General features: G+C 30.3%; 1 protein-coding gene and 1 long non-coding RNA gene across 6 annotated transcripts in view; one reads left to right on the top strand and one right to left on the bottom strand.

Annotated features, from left to right (window-relative positions):
* The window catches only part of LOC143237613 (glycine receptor subunit alpha-2-like), a 60,996-nt gene extending 54,540 nt beyond the window's left edge, over positions 1–6,456 (top strand). For 2 of the 3 annotated variants that reach the window (XM_076477063.1, XM_076477062.1), the window contains exons 5-7: positions 561–695; positions 2,337–2,704; positions 3,730–6,456. In XM_076477063.1, coding sequence (XP_076333178.1) covers positions 561–695; positions 2,337–2,704; positions 3,730–3,909 — 683 coding nt within the window. In that variant the 3' untranslated portion in view covers positions 3,910–6,456. The remainder of the gene's footprint in view (positions 1–560; positions 696–2,336; positions 2,705–3,729) is intronic. The other variant, XM_076477061.1, reaches the window with a different exon arrangement.
* Positions 1–21,226, bottom strand: part of LOC143237614 (uncharacterized) — a 29,718-nt gene extending 8,492 nt beyond the window's left edge. The window contains exons 1-4 of one of the 3 annotated variants that reach the window (XR_013020166.1): positions 20,992–21,226; positions 19,803–19,920; positions 17,747–17,864; positions 2,314–2,689 (exon numbers count right to left, since the gene is read on the bottom strand). This is a non-coding gene — a long non-coding RNA (uncharacterized LOC143237614). The remainder of the gene's footprint in view (positions 1–2,313; positions 2,690–17,746; positions 17,865–19,802; positions 19,921–20,991) is intronic. The other 2 variants (XR_013020165.1, XR_013020164.1) reach the window with 2 other exon arrangements.
* Between the last annotated feature and the right edge of the window lie 217 nt (positions 21,227–21,443).

The following is a 21,443-nucleotide window of genomic DNA, read 5'->3' as shown; positions in this document are numbered from 1 at the left end:
CACAACCTGATTAGGCTTAACCAGAGAAAACAGAAAAGGGATTAAATAGAAAGGTTCAGTAAAGCACCTTATATGGCAGTAAGTCAGTAAAGCACCTTATAAGGTTGTAAGTTCAGTAAAGCACGTTAAAAGGCGGTATGTATCCGAGAGCGAGAGGTGTGTACGTAAGTTAAGTGATTATATAATTCTGAATTATGGAAAAATCAAGTAAAGGAATGTACATGCTTTTGAAGTCTGAGAACGTATTTGTATGTAAAGTAATAACAGATTACGTAAGTATCAGATCGAAGGTAAGTTAGTAAAAAGATAAATCAGAAGGCGTAGCAGATAGGTTGACACGTCATGTGACTATAACAAAATAGGTATGTTTAATAACAATATAAAATGGAAACGTGAGGATATAGTAAGGTAATATAAGTTAACAGACATGATATATCTGTAAACCTAATCACAAACCAGTCTAAAGTGCTACCAGATTTGGAGTTCAGCTTCTGGGTAATCTTAGACTTTTTTTTCTACGTAAACTATCATATTTTGTTTGTTTCTTATGAAAACCGTAGATTCACAAACCACTCATCAAGTTCAAATTTCCTGGCAAGAAAAAGATCCAATAAGAATCGAGCAACCGTTACAGTTACCCGAGTTTGATGTGTCTGGATATTCTTTTGGAAGTTTCTTGCGCTCCATCGATACAGGTAGAAAAACATTAATACATACGGATTAATTTCGAGACAAATATAACTTAGCAATTTAGTACACATTTATTTAACCATGTTCGAATTTTAAAAACGTAGTAACTGAACCCAAAACAGAGTGTCTCACAGTTCTTACACAAGAGGAAAATGAACTTTACTTGTGTGTTGGAAGTCAAATATAACACAGAGTGTCTCAATGGTTGGACTTCCTAGGTACTGAGACATGATTTGAGGGAACAGAACCTAAAACACACAATGTCTCAATGATTGGACTTCTAGGTAGGTATTGAGATATGAGTTTATGAAACTTAAAGGAAAACACATAGTGTCTCAGTAGTTGGACTTCCTAGGTACTGAGATATTATTTGAGGGAACAGAATCTAAAATACACAATGTCTCAATGATTGGACTTCTAGATGTTGAAACATGATTTTAGAAAACTAAATTTAAGTCACACAGTGTCTTAATGATTGGACTTCCTAGGTACTGAGATATGATTTGAGGGAACAGAATCTAAAACATACAATGTCTCAATGGTTGGACTTCTAGGTCTTGAAACATGATTTTAGAAAACTAAGTTTAAGTCACACAGTGTCTCAATGATTGGACTTCCTAGGTATTGAGATATGAGTTTATGAAACTTAAAGGAAAACACATAGTGTCTCAGTAGTTGGACTTCCTAGGTACTGAGATATTATTTGAGGGAACAGAATCTAAAACACACAATGTCTCAATGATTGGACTTCTAGATGTTGAAACATGATTTTAGAAAACTAAATTTAAGTCACACAGTGTCTTAATGATTGGACTTCCTAGGTACTGAGATATGATTTGAGGGAACAGAATCTAAAACATACAATGTCTCAACAGTGGATTGGACTTCTAGATGTTGAAACATGATTTGGACTTCCTAGAAAACTAAATTTAAGTCACACAGTGTCTTAATGATTGGACTTCCTAGGTACTGAGATATGATTTGAGGGAACAGAATCTAAAACATACAATGTCTCAATGGTTGGACTTCTAGGTGTTGAGACATGATTTTAGGAAACTAAATTTAAGTCACACAGTGTCTCAATTGTAGGACTTCCTAGGTATTGAGATTTGAGTTTAGGGAACTTAAAGGAAAACACACAATATCTCAGTAGTTGGACTTCCTAGGTACTGAGACATGATTTTAGAGGACTACGTCTAACACAGAGTATCTCAATGATCGGACTTCCTAGGTATTGAGATATGATTTTAAGAAACTTAATCTAAAACATAGAGTGTTTCAGTAGTTGGACTTCCTAGGTACTAGGATACGATTTTAGAGAACTAAATCTAACCATACAGCGTTTAAACAGTTTGAATTTTCTTGAGAGATAAGGCCTGAGTTTTTTCTAGTTACATCAAACAAATCACGTGAAACATTCTGTACCTTTATCTACTTTAATTTAAACCTCAGTTCACACTAAAACGTTTTAAGTGCGTTTCCAAATGAATCAATTAAGTTGAAATCAAAAATATCGTTATGTTATTAATTGTTGTACTGAACGAAAATCAACAAAATGATATGAATGGCAGTTTTATCACATGTTTGTTTTCTAACTAAAGACACGTGACTTGAACATCTTACAGATATTACGTGTTTCTCCATAGGGAACTTCAGTTTTCTCAACATCACATTCATTCTAAGACGACAGAATGGTTATCACCTGATCCAGACCTATCTCCCAACCTTTATGATTGTCATGATCTCTTGGGTTTCTTTCTGGTTAAACGTGGACGCTGTTCCCGCTAGAGTGACACTGGGAGTGACCACTCTGCTCACACTGACCACTGTGGCTGCAGGTGTGCGGACCCAATTACCTCCAGTGTCATATGTGAAGGCCATTGATGTGTGGATCGGCGCATGCTCAGTAATGGTCTTTGGTGCCTTGTTAGAGTTCACGCTCGTCAATTACCTTTCTCGGAGTAAATATCCCCCAGAGGACATCTTGAAACCAGTTCTTCTGTATAATGAAATAGTAAGAACACTATAATGTCTCTAAAACAAAATGCTTCTGTGTGTAATATGTACTAGCTGAATTTTACTTGTAACCCTTGTACTACAAAATATAATATAACATTTAATATACATAGTTCTTACTGTAAAATATAATGTAGCATTTTATGTACGAAGTTTTTATTGTAAAGTGTAATGTAAATTTTAATGTATGTACTTCTTACTGAACCCTTCGCGCCAAACATGCTCGCTCTTTCAGCCGTGGGGGCGTTATAATGTGACGATCAATCCCACTATTCGTTGGTAAAAGAGTAGCCCAAGAGTTGGCAGTGGGTGGTGATGACTAGCTGCCTTCCCTCTAGTCTTACACTGTTAAATTAGGGACGGCTAGCACAGATAGCCCTCGAATAGCATTGTGCGAAATTCAAAAAACAATCAAACAAACAAATCTTACTGAAAATTTTAATGAATGTACTTCTTACTGTAAAATGCCTTCGGTGGAAAAGTGGTAAATTGAAGGACTTACAACTTTAAAAACCAGTTTTCGATTTCCGTGTTAACAGAATACAGATATTATTACTAACTTTATGAAACAATATGTAATGTTCTGTATGTAGAAATTGTCAATTAAACAGATTATAATGTCATTCATGTTTTAAATAGTTTTGCTTGTCTATTAGAAGGCACTATTGAACAAGGCATCCGACAGCCTGGGCTGTTTTAATGAACATATTAGCCGCTCCGTAGCACAGCGGAAAGTCTGTGGGCTAATAACGGTAAACACTTGTATGGGGCACAGCACATACAATCCATTGTGTTGCGTTGCACTTAACAGCAGAGAAACAAACGGATATATCAATATGTGTTTTTATATGTATGAAGATATACTACCAGAACAACAATATAATAACATTGTTTTTTCTAAACGTATTAATATATTCTATGAGAAAACAATTGGTATCCAGTTCGTCAGTGAACTGGATAGGAACATTCACGTGCTTAATATGTTACTTATTTTAATAATATATTAATATCTTATTTTCTCAGAAACCAAAATCTGTTTATCGCCACGCAAACGCTCGAGAAAGAGATTTCAAAGAACGTGCCAAGAATATGAAGACAGCCGCTTTTGTGGATCGTGTTTGTCGCGTGTCATTTCCTTTAACGTTTATTATTTTCAACGCCATCTACTGGCACTACTATCTCTTCGCGAGAGAAGCTCAGTGAAGCGGATCTCTATCGAGACATTTTAAGTGTATCATCTAACATCCATTCCAGACAATTCAGTTGTTGTCCGGTTATAAATCTGTTTTACATTTTCTTTGTCTTTCGACACTCTTGAAACTTTGAATGTGGTAATAATAGTAAACAAAATATTATATTTGTATTCTGTATTAACAGTTCACAAGCCCAGATTTAATAAAATTTAACTAAGATAACTTAACAAAAAATCTTCTTAAATTGTTTTTGCTTATTAGTAAGCCCTATTTAAATATTTAAAGAAAACATTCAAAATACATCAACCAGTTTTCAAAATGTATTCAGTTATCAGGAAATACCAAAACCACGTTGTTATTTAATCATAAACCGACTTGGAGACATTTTCTCCTGAGTAATAAGACCAGAAGGAAGAGTTCAATGTTCGATAATCCAGGATCTGAGTTGCTAGAAAGTTTCACCTAACTATTGACAGAGACTTAAGAGGTTTTCAATTCTTTTACTTCAAACTCTGATGTAAATGTATGGACTTAGGACTAGCATGAGGTCCAAGGATGAATGAATGAAGGTGATATTAGTAGGATTACAGATGAGATGGATGATTTATTGTATTCTGTGCAATAATTTTAATTTTTTGGGTGTATCTTAATTTTAAACAATGTGATAGGCTGTGTAACTTAGCCTACCAGGTTGTTTTTTAATCATATGTTATTTTGAATTATATGAGTTATTTATATGTTATGATTACAATGAAAATTTAATTTTTTTATATCTGAAGTATACAGAAATATGACTTTTGATATTAATAATTATCACGATAATTTATTAATTCTGACCATTTGTATTTTCATAGTTGGTGGGTCATGTATCTTTAATTTGATTTCTATTATCATACATTGTTATATCACTGAACTCAAATTTGAACATGTTAAGCGAACATTGTGAAACCAACATGTCAATAGAAATATTAAACTTTAAGAAACAGTTAAATAAATAAAAAATAGTAAAGTTATATCATATAAGTAATAACTTCTATGCTACATCAATAGAACGATGTTCAAAAGTGTTGGAATAACAGAGCAGCTGTGTATTGTAGGAAAACATCCGGAACATTACAATAAAAAATAATATAAACATTTAATCATGAAAAAATTAAGTATTTGTTTTATATCAGTGAAGTTTAAACAACAAAGTAGAGATTTTATATCATAAAGAACTATAGCAGGTATATTTATACATGAGATGTTTAAACAACACAGTAGAGATTTTATATCATAAAGAACTATAGCAGGTATATTTATACCTGAGATGTTTAAACAACAAAGTAGAGATTTTATATCATAAAGAACTATAACAGGTATATTTATACATGAGATGTTTAAACAACAAAGTAGAGATTTTATATCATAAAGAACTATAGCAGGTATATTTATACATGAGATGTTTAAACAACACAGCAGAGATTTTATATCATAAAGAACTATAGCAGGTATATTTATACATGAGATGTTTAAACAACAAAGTAGAGATTTTATATCATAAAGAACTATAGCAGGTATATTTATACATGAGATGTTTAAACAACAAAGTAGAGATTTTATATCATAAAGAACTATAGCAGGTATATTTATACATGAGATGTTTAAACAACAAAGTAGAGATTTTATATCATAAAGAACTATAGCAGGTATATTTATACATGAGATGTTTAAACAACAAAGTAGAGATTTTATATCATAAAGAACTATAGCAGGTATATTTATACATGAGATGTTTAAACAACACAGTAGAGATTTTATATCATAAAGAACTATAGCAGGTATATTTATACATGAGATGTTTAAACAACACAGTAGAGATTTTATATCATAAAGAACTATAGCAGGTATATTTATACATGAGATGTTTAAACAACAAAGTAGAGATTTTATATCATAAAGAACTATAACAGGTATATTTATACATGAGATGTTTAAACAACAAAGTAGAGATTTTATATCATAAAGAACTATAGCAGGTATATTTATACATGAGATGTTTAAACAACAAAGTAGAGATTTTATATCATAAAGAACTATAGCAGGTATATTTATACCTGAGATGTTTAAACAACAAAGTAGAGATTTTATATCATAAAGAACTATAGCAGGTATATTTATACATGAGATGTTTAAACAACACAGTAGAGATTTTATATCATAAAGAACTATAGCAGGTATATTTATACATGAGATGTTTAAACAACAAAGTAGAGATTTTATATCATAAAGAACTATAACAGGTATATTTATACATGAGATGTTTAAACAACAAAGTAGAGATTTTATATCATAAAGAACTATAGCAGGTATATTTATACATGAGATGTTTAAACAATAAAGTAGAGATTTTATATCATAAAGAACTACAGCAGGTATATTTATACATGAGATGTTTAAACAACACAGCAGAGATTTTATATCATAAAGAACTATAGCAGGTATATTTATACATGAGATGTTTAAACAACAAAGTAGAGATTTTATATCATAAAGAACTATAGCAGGTATATTTATACATGAGATGTTTAAACAACAAAGTAGAGATTTTATATCATAAAGAACTATAGCAGGTATATTTATACATGAGATGTTTAAACAACAAAGTAGAGATTTTATATCATAAAGAACTATAGCAGGTATATTTATACATGAGATGTTTAAACAACAAAGTAGAGATTTTATATCATAAAGAACTATAGCAGGTATATTTATACCTGAGATGTTTAAACAACAAAGTAGAGATTTTATATCATAAAGAACTATAGCAGGTATATTTATACATGAGATGTTTAAACAACACAGTAGAGATTTTATATCATAAAGAACTATAGCAGGTATATTTATACATGAGATGTTTAAACAACAAAGTAGAGATTTTATATCATAAAGAACTATAGCAGGTATATTTATACATGAGATGTTTAAACAACAAAGTAGAGATTTTATATCATAAAGAACTATAGCAGGTATATTTATACCTGAGATGTTTAAACAACAAAGTAGAGATTTTATATCATAAAGAACTATAGCAGGTATATTTATACATGAGATGTTTAAACAACACAGTAGAGATTTTATATCATAAAGAACTATAACAGGTATATTTATACATGAGATTTTTAAACAACAAAGTAGAGATTTTATATCATAAAGAACTATAGCAGGTATATTTATACATGAGATGTTTAAACAATAAAGTAGAGATTTTATATCATAAAGAACTACAGCAGGTATATTTATACATGAGATGTTTAAACAATAAAGTAGAGATTTTATATCATAAAGAACTATAGCTATTTTATTTAAACGTGTGATATTTAAACAACAAAGTAGAGATTTCTTATAAAAAAGAAATATAGCTGTCTTATTTAAAATATATGTTTTAGCAACAAAATAGAGATTTCATATGATGAAGAAATTTAGCTGTTCTATTTAAACATGTATTATTTAAGCAAGAAAGAATAGATTTATCACAAAGAACTATAGCTGTTTTATTTAAACATGTGATGTTTTAACAACAAAGTAGACATATCATATCGTAAAGAACAATGCAGTTTTATTTAGCTATGGAATTTTCAAAGTGCAAAGTTAAGATTTTGTATTATAAAGAACTCTTATGTTTCATTGTTAGACACGTGATGTTTATGTTTAATGTATTTAAGTTATAATAAAACTACTTTTCTCCTGGATTTTTATGCACAGTAATTTGTTTTTTTCTGATTTTAAGATACGTCATCAGCGCTTCTTTAACAAAGTATTTATTTTCCCATAAGAACTGTATACTCATCTGTTTGCATATGTTTCAATCTGTGTGTTCGCCAGATCGTTTTTTTTTCTGAATTTTCTAATATATGACTGTTTTTTTAATGTTGTTTATATGTAAAGCTAACAGCAGATTTTTTCATAATATTGAAAGTTTCCTTGTTTTCAGAATTTTTTACAATATTTAAACTTGTATTGATGAATGTTCTATAATATCGAATAATCCATTTTTGAAAAATATTCAATAATATTGAAAATTTTATGGCATTCTACGTTTTTATATATCTGTAGAACGAATAGTTGGGCCAAAAATTTACTACTTTTAATAAGTAACTAATTAATATAAACATGAAAACAACCAATAGGATGACGGAATTATGCTAAATAAATGTCATCATACTCTCTTGATGAATTTTAACTCAACTTTTACAACAAAATACTACAATGTTTTTATTCACCACAAAGAGTATGATAAAATGTTGTTACTCCTGTTTTAAGAAACGAATATCAATTAACACAAAATACTTAATACAAAATATACATGTTCTGTCAATACGCCATTTAGTACGTGCTCCTTTAACACATCATTTAATATTTATTAGAAAATGTACATTTTCTGCTAATACACCATTTAATACATCATATAAAATGTACGTGTTCTGTCAACAATTCTTTTAGTACTTAATATGAAATATAAATGTTTTGTACACACACCATTCAATACATCGTATAAAAACAGGTGTTCTTTCAACACATCATTTAATATTTATTAGAAAATGTACATTTTCTGCCAATATACCATTTAGTACTTAATACAAGATGTACATGTTCTGCCAATATACCATTTAGTACTTAATACAAGATGTACATGTTCTGTCAACACACCATTTAGGAGGTAATACAAAATTAACGTGTTATTGAATACACCATTTAGTACTTAATACAAAAAAACGTGTTCTTCAATACACAATTTAGTACTTAATACAAAATCTACATATTCTGTGAATACACCATTTAGTATTCAAAACAAAATGTAAATTTTCTCTCAATACGCTATTTAATACATAATATGAAATTATGTGTTCTGTCAATACAGCATATAGTACTTAATAGAAGATGTACATGTTCTGTCAGCATACCATTCACTACTTAATACAAAATTACATGTTCTGTGAACACACCATTTAGTACTTAATACAAAATGTACATGTCCTGTCAAAACACCATTTAGTACTTAATACAAAATGTACATGTCCTGTCAAAACACCATTTAGTCTTTCGTCTTTACACAGAAGATTAGACTAATTAGAAAACTTAGTACCATAGAAATGCCTGAACGTCATTATAGAAACAATCAAGAATCGAGAGTCTACAATATATTGATACAACAATATATTGATACTTTAAAGTACATTGTAGTCTCTATATGTTTTTTAAATTAAATCTCATGTAATACTTCTACCATTATCTTATTATTTCTCAATGTTGATAATTTCCAGAGGTCACTTATTGTTTTAAAGAACGAAATTAAAATAATTTTCTGAGACTTATTTTATGTTTTGTTTACTGATTACATAAATAATTAAATATGCGTAGTTTTCAAAATAATCTTATGTTTTTTTCCTCTTTGTGATCGTGAGAACAATTGTTTTTTATTATTTACTATGTTACTATACATACTATGTACTATGATAGTATACACACTATGTACTATGATACTATACATACTATGTACTATGATAGTATACATACTATGTACTATGATACTATACACACTATGTACTATGATACTATACACACTATGTACTATGATAGTATACATACTATGTACTATGATACTATACACACTATGTACTATGATACTATACATACTATGTACTATGATACTATACATACTATGTACTATGTTACTATACATACTATGTACTATGATACTATACATACTATGTACTATGATAGTATACATACTATGTACAATACTATACATACTATATACATACTATGTATGTACTATGATACTATACATACTATGTACTATGATAGTATACATACTATGTACTATGATACTATACATACTATGTACTATGATACTATACATACTATGTACTATGATAGTATACATACTATGTGCTATGATACTATACATACTATGTACTATGTTACTATACCTTCGTTAATCAACTTAACAGACAGGTTTCCTGTTGTGGACCTTCATTAGTTAACTTTACACTCACCTGTCTACTGAAATGAACCATCATTAGTTAACTTTACAGTGACATGTCTACTGAAATGAACCATCATTAGTTAACTTTACAGTGACATGTCTACTGAAATGAACCATCACTAGTTAACTTTACAGTGACATGTTTACTGAAATGAACCATCATTAGTTAACTTTACAGTTTGAGTGTTTCAGTATACGTCTGACATTAAACTATGTAATATTATCTTGATGGATTTAAAAATTGAAAAATGTATTTTAGTTCCTCTACCAAATACTTAATCATTATTTCCGACAGATGGCCCTGTTGAGGTGTAGGAATAAGCCGTTTAGTTGCAGTTGGAAAGTGTTTCTCAGTTTTCTCGTGTATTCTATCCACATAACGATATCGGAAGATTCATTCGGGTCTTTCTATATCCCTTTATCTCGATAAAAGTTATTGGTAACTTCAATCTTATACTAAACCATAGAAGAAGGAACTGGACATTGTATTTACAGATGTTTTAGAATGATCGTGTGAATAATTTTTAATCATTTTGATATAAACAGCAAACACGTTTCTTTGTTCTCAAGGAAACTTTTTGTCTTTAAAACCTTCGTAAATGAAGTCAAATACTTTAGAAGGTTACAAACATGCACCATTTTGTACAAGGTGACTTAATGTTGTCATCAATTAGGAGACTTAGTTCTGGTTATTAAAATTATCAAAAATGTTGACAGAAGAGAGTTTTTCACAAACCGCAAACTATTTTTAAAACTACGTTTAAAACATCATATAAAAATTATTGTTTATCTTTCAGAAGTTTCTTCTAAGGAACACATTCCATAAAACATTGTGATTATTTGAGTGGATTGTTTGGTTTTATTAAGGGCTGACACTATTTTATGTTAATGTTAGTTATTAAATAGAATCACATATAGTGTCTTAAAACTATATTTATTTAAATATATATTTATACATATGATTTTATAAGTGACAGCCAAAGATTTTCTTCTGAATTTACTTCTGGTTTCATTATCTTTTTTTGAGGTATAAAGGAGAGGTTGGTGAAAGAAGCTTGAAGAATCCGTTAAACCAGAGGTAAACAGTGAAGGACTTCAGTTCTACCAGTTATAATGTGTGAAATAAACTACACGTATTGCTATCGTAAAAATAGCGTCAATTTCAGGAAATCTCATTTCGTATGATTCATTGATCATACACTAGATGGCTACAGATCGGTTCATACCAACTCACAATGGTAACAATCGAGTGGTGAAGGAATAAGACAATAATCTTGGTAACGAGAGTATAACGGATACGGGAATGTAGGGGGCGCTGCAGATAGATATTAAGTTATTAATTGGTATATGTATAAAAGTGTTCCTTTATATTCGTTCAATTATGGTTTTAGTTACTGTATAAGTAGGGCATCTTTAATTTTGCGTTTGTTTATGTTTGTTTCTTTATTTAGTATTTGAGTGTTTTCTATGGTTATGTTGTGTTTATTTGACTTGCAGTGTTCGAAAACGTGTGAAGGTGACTTTTTATGTTCTTTGAATCTGGTTTCCATTTTTCTTGTTATTTCTCCAATATGAAAGTCAGTAAATATATAACGAGGGTATTTTCTAAATATGTAACATCAACTTTCCAAAAAACTCTTTCAACTTTAAATACATTCATTCATAATCAAATAAGCCACAAAACATTACGTCCTCTGCTAGTACAGCAATAAGTCTACGGATTTACAACGCTAAACTCATGGGCTCGATTCCCTTCGGTGAGCTCAGCAATTAGCTCAATGTGGGTTAGCTAAAAAACAAACAACTCAGCACAACATTCAACATTTTATTTGTTTGAAAGCATCAGTTTCATATTGTACCTCTGCCACAAACACACGTACATAAAACTTTAATGGTTTTGATGTAATCTTCCTCTTTATAGAAGTCTCATACACTGAAGTCTGCAAGATAGCTTTAGAACTTTATATCCAAGACCCCAACTATCAATTAGCAACCATTATAGAGTTCATTACCACGAAAACTAACTTTACGCTCAATAACTAAAACTAGCTACAAATAAATGGAGAATCCCATGTCACCAGTTCTAACCAACATTTTTATGACACAGACTGAATCACAAGCGATCAATTCAGCCTTACACCCACCACTATACTGGTGCAGGTATGTTGATGATGCAATTGCTGGATTCACATCTACAGAACACACGCTTACTAGTTTCTTCAATCACATTAACTCAATACAACCCAACATTAAGTTCACCTGAGAACAGGAAAAGAAACAAACTAACTAACCAAATAGCATTTCTTAACCTCAAAATCACTAGAACTGATACACAATTCAAAACGAAAATCCACAGAAAAATCACTCATATTGGATTATACATTCCCTGAGACTCAGCACATGAAACAAAACAAGAACTCAACATATTAAGAATTCAAATAAACACAGCCACAAAACTATGTTCACCATTGAAAAATTATACACACACCTAGTCCGACAACTAACAAACAACAATAAATCTCAAGATACAACAAACTACAAAACCTCACATTGCTGCATACCATGTGTTCCCACAATCAGCGAAAAATAACCAACAGTTGGAAAAACTTATAACAAAACAAAACATTCAATAAGGAACAAATTTATTCACAAACCAGGTACAAAACAAATGTTCATACAATGTAAGAACTACACTGACAAACACCACACCAACGTAATTTATAAAATACAATGCAACAACTGCCACGACTTCTATATTGGAGAAACAAGCAGAAAAATAGAAACTTGGCTCAAAAAAACACAAGAAAACAACTTTTAAACGTTTATGAACAAATCAAGTAAACACAACATAACCATAGAAAACTCCCAGATACTAAGTAGGGAAACTAATATAAACAAACGGAAAATCAAAAAAGCCCTACTTATATAGCAACTAAAATTAAACAAATATAAAGGAACACCTTTATACCTATACTAGTTAATAGTCTAACATCCAACTACAACGCCCCCTATATTCCCGTACCTTATGCTCTTGTCCCTAAGGTCAATAGCAAACTCTTTCTTTGTTAACCTAAAGATGACTTTGGAAGGTCTAAACGTTGTTTTCTGCTTGACAATATAATTGTTTAGTCTTATACCAACAGTTCTCAGATACGAATAAGACAATAATATGGTAAAAGCCATGACACTCAGAACAGCTGTGATGATTCTGACAATGGACTCTGTAGCCGACTTCTGTTCTGTATCAGGTTCTGGCAGTCTTTGTCCTGACCATTATTAAATGATACCAACTTATCCAGACGAGTGTTAAAAATACCAACTTATCCTGATCACTGTTAAATAATACCAACTTATCCTGATCACTGTTAAATAATACCAACTTATCCTGACCACTGTTAAATAATACCAACTTATCCTGACTACTGTTAAATAATATCAATTTATCCTGACCACTGTTAAATAATACCAACTTATCCTGACCACTGTTAAATAATACCAACTTATCATGACTACTGTTAAAAATACCAACTTATCCAGACGAGTGTTAAAAATACCAATTTATCCTGACCACTTTTAAAATATTGCATATTACATTCTTATCCTGACCACAATTAAATAATATCTACTTATTCTTACCTTTGTTTAATTATTCCAAATTATCCTCACCAGTGTTAATAATACCAACATATTACACCATTGTTAAATAATAACAACTTATATTCACCACTGATAAATTATTTTAACTTATCCAGAGAAGTATTAAATAATACTAATTTATCCAGACCAGTGTATAATAATACCAACATATCGTGAACACACTTAAATTATACTAACATTATCCTGACCACAGTTAAATAATACCACCTTATCCTGACCACACTTAAATTATAACAACCTATCCTGACCACTGTTAAAAATACCAACTTATCCTGACTACTGTTAAATAATACCAACTTATCCTGACTACTGTTAAATAATATCAATTTATCCTGACCACTGTTAAATAATACCAACTTATCCTGACCACTGTTAAATAATACCAACTTATCTTGACTACTGTTAAATAATACCAACTTATCCTGACTACTGTTGAATAATATCAATTTATCCTGACCACTGTTGAATAATATCAATTTATCCTGACCACTGTTAAATAATACCAACTTATCCTGACCACTGTTAAATAATACCAACTTATCCTGACCACTGTTAAATGATACGAACTTGTCCTGACTACTGTTAAATAATACCAATTTATCCTGACCACTGTCAATTAATACCAACTTATCCCAACCACTGTTACATAATGCAAACTTATCCTGACCAGTGTTAAATTATAGGATCTTATCCTGACTACTGTTAAATAATACCAATTTATCCTGACCACTGTTAAATTATAGGAACTTTTCCTGACTACTGTTAAATAATACCAATTTATCCAGATTACTATTAAATTATACCAACTTATCCCAACCACTGTTAAATAATACAAACTTATCCTGACCATTGTTAAATAATATCGACTTATCTAGAAAACTGTTAAATTATACCAAGTTATCCTGACCACTGTTAAATTATAGGAACTTATCCTGACCAACTTCATATAATACAAATTTATTCTGACCAATGGTAAATAATACCAACTGTGCCTGACCACACTTAAATTATACCAACTTATTCTGAGCACTGTTAAATTATACCAGCTTATTCAGAATAGTGTTAAATATACCATCTTCCCCTGACCACTGTTATATCATACCAACTAATCCTCATTACCAATAAATAATACCAGCTTACCATAACCAAAGTAAAGTTATACCAACTTATTCTGAACTGTGTTAATGATACCAACAAATGCTGGCCACTTTTAAATAATACCAACTGACCAGTGCTAAATAATACCAACGTATCCTGACCACTGTCAAATAATATCAACTTATCCTCATCAATGTTAAGTTATTATACGAACTTAACCTGACAAGTGTTAAATAATACAAAGTTTTTCTTACCACTGTTAGTTATGTAAAACAGCAGGACTACTTTTTACAATATATTAAAAACAGTAGGACTACTTTTTTGCAAAATATTTAAACAACAGGACTTTTTTCTACAATATATTTAAACAATATGCTTACTTTTTACAATATATAAAAACAATAGGACTACTTTTTCAACGTATTTAAACAGAACCAATTTCTTTACAATATATAAAAACAACAGGACTACTTTTTGTAATATATTTAAACGATAAGACAAATAACTTCAGGACTACATTTTGTCATATATTTAAACAATAGGACAAATTTCTTTACAATATATTGAAACACCATGACTAGGTTTTTTAATATATTTAAACAATAGGACTTCTTTTTACAATATATTAAAAACATGACTACATTTCACAATATACAAAATAACAATACTACTTTTTATGATATATTTGAAAAAGAGAACCACTTTCTCAGACTATATTAAAACAATAGGACTACTTTTTAAAAGATATAAAAACAACAGGACTACTTTTTGCAATATATTTGATCAAGAGAACCACTTGCTTTTGCAGTATATTGAAACAACAGGACATATTTCTATAATATATTTAAACAATGGGACTACGTTTTTATAATATATTAAAACCAGGACTAATTTTATAATATATTTAACCAAGAAAACCACTATTTTACATTATATAGAAACAACTGGAGTACTTTTTACAAAATATTAAAACAACGTGACTACTTTTACAGTATATTTAAACAAGAGTACTACTTTTTAATATAATTAAAACAACAGAACTACGTTATTTACAATATATTTAAAAGCATAAATACATTCCTTAGAGTATGTTTATAAACAGGACTACTTTTTACAATATTTAAAATAAAGGACTACTTTTAGCAATACATTTAAACAAAAGGCCTTGTTTTTATAATATTTAAAATAAAGGACTACTTTTAGCAATACATTTAAACAAAAGGCCTTGTTTTTATAATATTTAAAAAGAACAAGACTACTTTTACAATATATTTAAACAACAGAAACATTTTCTTTAGAATAAATAAAAACAACAGGACTCCTTTTCACTATATTCAAAGAAAACAGGACTACTTTTTACAATATATAAAAACAACATGACTACTTTTAAAATATATTTAAGCAACAAAACCACTTTTTTACAGTATATTAAAACAACAGGGCTAATTTTTACAATATATTAAAATAACAGGACTACTTTTACAATATATTTAAAGTACAGAACCATTTTCTTTATATAAAACAACAGGACTAAAATATAAAAAACAATACGATTACTTTATTTAGAATATATTAAAACCACATGACTACTTTTTTTACAATATATTTAAACAACAGAACCATTTTCTTTGCAGAATATTAAAAAACAAGACTACTTTTACAATATATTTAAACAATAGGACTAAACAATAGGACTATGTTTTAAAGAACAGAACCACATTCTTTACAGTAAAAAAGGACTACTTTCCTTGTAATAAACACGTAATTTTCAAACAATACTTTCATTATCAGTTTTATATTGTTATTTTTGTTTGTTTCCAATTTATTCGTTAAAATAATCCGAAGTGGTGTCCAAGTCGTTTTTACTTGTAAGACCACGTTTACAAATGACATTAAAATGGAAATTTTTTGCTAATGGTGCTGTGACTTATGTAGATAGTCGTCGTGTAGCTTTACACGAAATTCAAAATAAAAATGAAAAATAAACTTATTTGTATATTATAATTTCTAGCATATTAAATATTTAATGTGTTTGTAATAACAGTTCCGAGGAGTCTGCATAACTTATGTAAACTCTGGGATATTTTGAACACAACAAGATAGATGATCATAGCTATTCATTCGAATAACGCAATAAACATTACATCTAATCCTCACCAAATACTTAACTATAAATATACACTTTACTTATTCTGATTCGGTAACTATTACCTATACTACTATTATTTATGTTTGAAGTCTTACGTCTACGTATTTGTTTAAATATCTAAATTTTCGGGACGTCGTCTAGAACATTCTGGGTGTTCTAAGTGTACTTTACTATCATGTGTCTTGTAGGTAACATTTAACTTGAAACACTGAAAATATAGTTTGCAACAATATAAATATTGAATAATTTATCTTACATATTTAATTCGAAAATAACAGCACCAAATTCATATTCAAAAACATTCTGATCCTACATATTAGTAAAACTAAATGGGATGATAAAACATTCTAATTTTCTCACATGTTCATTTGTGTGTTTGTTTCAATTCGTTTCTGTCAGTTGTTTTTAGTAGTTTAATTAAATCCCGTTAGGAGTCCTCATCAATAACGTTACGTTTATCGAAGTATTTCTCATCATTATCATTAATCAGTATTTTTTTTTTATTTTTAATGCTTGTATTACATGTCGTCCTAGAATTGTGAATATAAGAGATTTTAAAATCGACTTTTTCTTAAAACGTTGTAATAAATTTTGAGCTTGAAGATGAAAACGTAAAGAATGGTTGAAACAGATTAACAATAATTTATAGTTTGTGGTTGACGTTAATGGCTTAAACGTTATTCAGGCTTAGCACTATTTACTACAAAGATGGTGATTCATTACTCTTTCATAAGTGTATAGTTTAATAAACTTTAAACCACTATATTTTAATATCAAAATATAATACACCGTTTAAAACATCTCAATTATTTTTCTAATAAAATGAATTATTCTGGTATTATAGATGGTTTCTTTTGGACCAAACACAATTCAGAGTTACTTCATTATAAGTTAATATATAGTAGCCATACTCACTGTTTTATTAATGACTCTACCAGCACGTATGTTAAACCTTCACAACTCAGCCTTTCTCACGTTCTTCAGGACAAGTGTTCCAGGAAAATTATTTCTTTATGTTCTGTTGAAAAATAACCTGAGTTTGGAAGGAACAGTGATTTCAAGACTAATTAGAAACTTATAGGATAACGAAAAAGTGACGTTTTGTGGCAACTAGTTTAACACCGTGACTATGGGCGGAAACGTGACGTGTAGCAACTAGTTTAACACTGTGACTATGGGCGGAAACGTGACGTTTTGTGGCAACTAGTTTAACACTGTGACTATGGGCGGAAACGTGACGTTTTGTGGCAACTAGTTTAACACTGTGAGTATGGGCGGAAACGTGACGTTTTGTGGCAACAAGTTTAACACTGTGACTATGAGCGGAAACGTGACGTGTAGCAACTAATTTAACACTGTGACTATGGGCGGAAACGTGACGTTTTGTGGCAACTAGTTTAACACTGTGACTATGGGCGGAAACGTGACGTTTTGTGGCAACTAATTTAATACTGTGAGTATGGGCGGAAACGTGACGTTTTGTGGCAACTAGTTTAACACTGTGAGTATGGGCGGAAACGTGACGTTTGTGGCAACTAGTTTAACACTGTGACTATGGGCGGAAACGTGACGTTTTGTGGCAAATAGTTTAACACTGTGAGTATGGGCGGAAACGTGACGTTATGTGGCAACTAGTTTAACACTGTGACTATGGGCGGAAACGTGACGTTTTGTGGCAACTAGTTTAACACTGTGACTATGGGCGGAAACGTGACGTTTTGTGACAATTTGTTTAACACTGTGACTATGGGCGGAAACGTGACGTTTTGTGGCAACTAGTTTAACACTGTGAGTATGGGCGGAAACGTGACGTTTTGTGGCAACTAGTTTAACACTGTGACTATGGGCGGAAACGTGACGTGTAGCAACTAGTTTAACACTGTGACTATGGGCGGAAACGTGACGTGTAGCAACTAGTTTAACACTGTGACTATGGGCGGAAACGTGACGTTTTGTGGCAACTAGTTTAACACTGTGACTATGGGCGGAAACGTGACGTTTTGTGGCAACTATTTTAACACTGTGAGTATGGGCGGAAACGTGACGTTTTGTGGCAACTAGTTTAACACTGTGACTATGGGCGGAAACGTGACGTTTTGTGACAACTAGTTTAACACTCTGACTATGGGTAGTTTCTAGAAGTTTTCAAGTTATGTTTATGATTATGGTTATTCATACGTTTTTAATTTGTTACCCATTTAACAAAAGTGGGAACATTTTTGATGTCGAGAAACCCGTTTTCAATAAAAATGTATCTCAATAAAAGTGTTAATACCGATACCAGCCGTTCTGAGATACATGTATCTCAATAAAAGTGTTAATACCCATACCAGCCGTTCTGAGATACATTTTCATTGAAAGAGGGAACAGTATCTTAGTGAACTAATTGAAAATGAAAGTTATTTGGTTTAATGTAACTCAACAATAAAAACAGTAAAATCTATTTAACTTAAGTCTACAGGAAAATGTATTTAACTTAAGTCTACAGTAAAATCTACTCAACACTAAGTCTACAGTAATATGTATTTAACTTAAGTCTACAGTAATATGTATTTAACTTAAGTCTACAGTAAAATCTATTTAACTTAAGTGTACAGTAAAAATTGATTTAATGGAAGTAAGCAAAGTTATTTGATTTAACGTGACTAATATAACCTTGGTATATTTAACTGAACAAAAGGATAAAAAGAAAAACCAGAAAATTAGACATACACATACCAAGATAGACTAAAGTTTGATAGATAGATGGAAATAGTGTAAGACAAACTAATATCTATACATAGATAGAGAGAAAGAGAGAATTTATATAAGCAGATAGACAGAAAGAGAGGTAGAGATAGAACTATAGTAACATAGAGATATGGATAGGCAGTTAAAAATAGAAATAAAGAGATAAATAGATAGATTGTTAATAAACAAGTAGATAGAGATAGAGAGATAACTTATTATAATTCAAACTTGTAATTAGTACCGTTGGTTTTACTGGTTTATCGATGATACACGATTAGTTGTTGAGAACCAACCATAGCTAACAAGTCGTTTTGGTCCTAGGAGAGTGTCTCCTTTTATCCACATTTATTTAGGAGACTCTAGAAAAGAAAGATGTTATTAGTTTTTGTGTGTGTTCCACTAGGAAACATACATCTAAACAGTCGAATACCATTGTTTAATAGTATGCATTTGAAGTACACGTGACATATGCTGACTGGTATAGGATTCTAATTTTACAAAGTCTAGATTTATAAGTACAAAGCACTTCACACTCTATGTTTCTTTTTAACTTCCTAAAACGATATCTATGAAAATTTACATTTTAATCTATGTGTCATTAGAGAAGCTAGAGAATTGTTAAAAGTATAACATATGAAGCATATATATTTTAAAAAAAGGTCTCATAATGTGATTTTGAGAAACAAAACCTAAACCTGTAGATGTTAATTTCTAACGATAGTGTTGAGATAATTAATTGTAATTATCTATCAACAAGTATATGAAGTGTTGTTACTGTAGTCTATAGAATTTAAAATGGTTTCAGGTACGTCTCATACGAAGTTTTGTTAATGTAGTCTATATAATTTAAAATGGTTTCAGGTACGTCTCATACGAAGTTTTGTTAATGTAGTCTATATTATTTAAAATGGTTTCAGGTACCTCTTGTACGTAGTTTCTTAGTCCTATTCCCATAGATAAAGTATAGAAACCGTTTATTTGCGGTATTGATTGTTAACCTGTACATATTTTCTGTTGTTATAGAACACTTGGCCGTCTAGACCTAAATATCAATTTAATGGGAAGCTGAAAAGGTGGGATCGCAGCTGCAAAAAAATAACAATAGATCATAAACCACAGACTGAGATACAACATTATCATGTGTTTCTATTGATTTTTATACACTTTTGTTTATCGTAGATATTTTCACACAAGCAAAGCAGTAAGATTTGATTTAGCCTATTAGGGTCCTCTGATAAAGGAACATTCTTATTGTTTCATCCCATTTCTTTAGAAATTACTCTTCTTGTGTTTGTTATTAAGGTTATCCTGTGGCTGATTATTAACGGTGTTATATGACTGGCTGTCAAGATTATCACGTGTTTAATTATTGACTTTATCTCGTGACTGGTTATTACGGTTACCAAGTGAATGTTTATTAAGGTACTCACGTGCTCTGGAACTCTCAGGGTCATCGATATTCATGAAAAATTACGACTGCAATTAACAGCAGCTCTGTTCTGTTTAAATATGAACAGTTTCAGAGACATAATTCATACAGTATTGTTCGTTCTTTAGACTGTAAAACAATTAACAGCAGCTCTGTTTTGTTTAAATATGAACAGTTTCAGAGACATAATTCATACAGTATTGTTCGTTCTTTAGACTATTAAATAATACATACCGTCTACACAATTTTCAAAATGGTTTCTGAACCATAATCTGGTTTTCTATAGCTCTAATTTGATTAGTATTTCCAGTTTTTTAGCAACTGTACGCTTTCTTGTATGTTATCCTTCGTACTTTGTATGGTATCCTTTGTACTTTGTATGGTATCCTTCGTACTTTGTATGGTATCCTTCCTACTATCCATTTCAGTTATTTTAAGTAGTGCAAAGAATGT

This window comes from Tachypleus tridentatus, chromosome 13, assembly GCF_004210375.1.
Source record: "Tachypleus tridentatus isolate NWPU-2018 chromosome 13, ASM421037v1, whole genome shotgun sequence".
Taxonomy (NCBI): domain Eukaryota; kingdom Metazoa; phylum Arthropoda; class Merostomata; order Xiphosura; family Limulidae; genus Tachypleus; species Tachypleus tridentatus.
Note: the sequence above shows the minus strand (reverse complement) of the source record. Positions and strands in the feature narration are given on the sequence as shown.